Source organism: Brassica oleracea, chromosome C6 (genome assembly GCF_000695525.1).
Source record: "Brassica oleracea var. oleracea cultivar TO1000 chromosome C6, BOL, whole genome shotgun sequence".
Classification (NCBI taxonomy): Eukaryota; Viridiplantae; Streptophyta; class Magnoliopsida; order Brassicales; family Brassicaceae; genus Brassica; species Brassica oleracea.
Window position 1 is genome coordinate 7,157,379 of NC_027753.1, and position 3,705 is coordinate 7,161,083.

Genomic DNA, 3,705 nt, shown 5'->3' on the forward strand with positions numbered 1-3,705 from the left:
TTCACCGAAGGGATTTGGATTTCAACGGTTGGATCTTCTGTTGTCTGGGTTTTAGTGAAGCTGGTCGTCACAGTTCTTCAGCGGGACAGTCTTGGGTGTTTGGTAAAACCGACGGTGAGATCTTCTCTTCTTGAGCTGAAATTTGGCGGAAGTATTTTGACTTATTTATCTTGGATTTGTACGGTTAGATTAGTCTCTGGATGCCGGAATCCTTGTGAACTGAGGTCGTTTGGTTGCTGCCGGTTTTGAAGCTTTGTGTTGCTCTCTTGTTGTTGTTGTTTGTGTTGGAGATAGCTCTTTGTAGCTAGACTCTCTGTTCTGTTCAGGCTGTTGAACAGAGAGGACGTGGTTGTACTCATACCATTTATATAGTGGATTTTTGAGTGGACTACGGTCCCGTGGTTTTTCCTTCTCACATCGAGGAGGTTTTTCACGTAAAAATTGTGTGTCTCATTTACGTTTTTCTGCATATTACATCCCGCCATCGTCGAAGTATTTTCTTCACAGGTTCACACAAGGTCAGGGGAACACGACCATTAGTATTTCCGCTGCGCCGTGTAACTTTACCCAACAATATTAGTGATGTAACAAGTATGTGTTCAGGTGCTTCTTAATGGTCGGGTGCTTACTGGTGTTCACCGAGTGATGAGGATGGGAACGAACACAAGATTCTCAGCTGGATTGTTCTCGGTTCCGAAAACAGAGGATTTGATATATGCACCAGAGGAATTGGTTGATGCTGAGCATCCTCGCTTGTATAAGCCATTTGATTTTGAAGCATACTTTCAGTTCACCACTGAGGGGCCCGGAAGGAGAGATGTAGCTGCACTCGGGGGTTATTGTGGCCTTTGAGAATACAATAATATCGTCTTTCTTCAAAAAAAAAATAAGAATAAGAAGAAACTTGTTTGATTTGCTGTTTAAAACTTTTTACGTAAACCCATCTCCACTGATGGGCCATCGTTTTGGGCCCAATCTCTATTTTCAGCTTTTAATGAATTTTCAATGACAAAAAAAAAATGAAGATAAAATTTCATTGTGAAGACTAGGTTTAAGATCACATGAAGATATGGTAACGCTAGTTACTAATGTTTAATAGCGAACCTAGCGGTCATCAAAAGCTGATATAAGAAAACAAAGAGATAAAGATCTGAATTAGAACAAGCTTGTGACGCAAGAAATGATGAGTTTTGACACCAAACTTGCTCTTCATCTCCCAGTGGGTGGGAACTGTCGAGTGGTACTCAGTGAGAGGAAATGTCCGAAAAAGATCTAGAAAACTAAGGATGGTTTGTGGCCTTGTTCAGTAAAGCAGATATAGCTTCATGACCCGCAGAATGATAGTGGAGAGCTTTAGGCTCGATGGAAACTACAATACTACATTAGAAACTGGATTTGGTTTAGTATACATGCTTAAGTTACAAAGTATGCAATTTTTTATAGTACCGACATTAAAATATGTTTAATAGGTATTTCTAACGGTCGGGTTCCTATATGAAATCAAGGAGTGGGCAAGGATGATAACAACTAACAAACACAAGGCACTCGGCTGGACCTTTCTTTGTTCTGAAAACAGAGGATTTAATCTATGGACCAGAGAAGATGTTGAAGGATACTTTCAGTTCACCACTGAGGAAGAAGCTGAAAGAAGGCGAGATCTACTATCTGCTCTCAAGGATCTGATTTTAAATTGTTTCCATGTAAAACCCATCTCCATCATAATAAATAATAAATTTCATGAATTCAGTTTTTGTTGTTTTGTTAGTCACTTGCGTGCACGTAACATAATTTTTTTGCACTAAACTATCCACTTGTAATAAAAGGCTTTAATGTGTACTACACTATCCACGTGTTGTAATAAAAGGCTTTTCAGGAGAAGGATAAAAATTATACAAAGATTAAAACAAATTTATTACAGAACAAAAGAAAAATAGCAAAGGTGTTCTCAGAGCCGTCTCTCCATAGTGAAAAATGAAGCGTCCGCTTATGGCAGCAGGTTTTAATAAAAATAATAGGACATCATCTGTCGTCAGTAGTTTCTTGTATGACATGAGGATATCTTTCGCTAGTTATTATTTTGATTAAAGCTTTTTTTATTAATTTTAAGATTTTAATCTTTACTTAATATATATGGATTATGTTAGAATTTTCTAGTAATTTACATAAACTTAATACAAGCTAGATAAAGAGAATCAGATAATGTTTACTGATATGGTTATAATGGTTTTCTCGCTATCTAATCTAACTAATACTAAAAGGGTTATATGAGGAGTAGAGTGTCCACGTCAGATTAAAAAAATCGGTCAATAGGAGAACAGCGCTCCGCCACATCAGACACGCGATGTCCAAAATCGAGTATCGGCCCCTTTCTCTTCGTCTTCTCCGTCGTCTTTGTTTCATGCGTTCACCGTTCTGGCTTACTAGCAATCAATCCCGTCCCCAGCAATCAATCCCCTCTCCATTTATATACACTATTTGATCTCATTAATGGAACCTTTTGGCTTTCCCAATCTGAGGTTCTATTTAGATCTCGCACTCCACCTCTTATCTTCACCAAATCTTATTCCCTCCTCACGATTATACTATACCCTCCGCGATGATGTTATCCGATGTTTCCGAGTCAGTGAAAGCGAGCGGTGAAGCTACGGTTCCCTCTGTTCCGGTCAAACCCGTCAATCAAACCAGTGTCTTTTCCGGCGATGAAAAAGCCGGCGATGTCAGTTCCGTGAAATCAGAAGTTCTCTCTGCGGCCTCCTCCGGTCCGAGCAAGTCAATCGGCAAAGCCGGTGTTTCTGCCGGCCTCAACATCGGCGCTAAGTACAAAGCCTTTGTCTCTTCCCGCGATAAAGGCAAGGCTATCGTTGGGAAGCGATTACCTTCAGAGACGTGACGTTCGGGCCATATGACGGCGAGATACGGTTTCTTCTGATCCACTTTTGGGAGGCTTGGAATGTTCAGACGAAGGTGCTTATTGGCCTCGAGATGATCCTCATCGATGAAGAGGTAGAAACCGATATCTTTTTGCAATTATAGTTTATGCAATTGTTTGTTTATCAGCGGTTTAAACCAAATATTTGCTATAAATGTCTTATTATATCTGAACAACATCCAGCACCCTAATAACTAAGTTGTTGTTAGCATCATCATGAGTATATTTTTGTGGGTTAGATGTATAGGTAAATTTTGTTTCGACTCAAGTTATCTTGGCTAGCTTCTCTAACTACTTCTCTTTTGTAACAGGAAAATGTTATCCAGGGTTTCATCCCTAATGGAAGGATTGAGACTCACTTGCGTCACATGAAGGTCGGTGGTACTTACCGACTCAACAAGTTTTTTGGATCAAAGAGCAAGCCTATTTATCGGGTAGCTGACCAGATGTCACCATTAGCTTCTCATGGAACTCTGTCCTCTATAATCTCGAGGACAGTTCCATTAACTTCCCTGAGGATCGGTTCCGGATCCATGGTTACAGAGAATTCGAGGCTGCCTCTGATCAAAGAGGTGATCTTTATGGTAAGTACTAAGTTCTCACCAGCTTTAATCCACATAGATGTTTTAATTGATTCTAGAGTGTTGCCTAGGATAGTGTTTTCATACAGACTCAGAAATTTAGGTTTTATTGCTTGGGTTTATAAGATATAAAACATTGATTTTTATTGTCTTCTTTGCAGATTATATAGGCCATATCAAACTTGTGAATGGGCA

General features: G+C 39.6%; 1 protein-coding gene across 1 annotated transcript in view; it reads left to right on the top strand.

Moving 5' to 3' along the window:
• Positions 1–852, top strand: part of LOC106299244 (probable 2-oxoglutarate-dependent dioxygenase AOP1.2) — a 10,823-nt gene extending 9,971 nt beyond the window's left edge. The window contains 1 exon segment of the mRNA XM_013735363.1: positions 604–852. Coding sequence (XP_013590817.1) covers positions 604–852 — 249 coding nt within the window.
• The last annotated feature ends 2,853 nt before the right edge of the window (positions 853–3,705 follow it).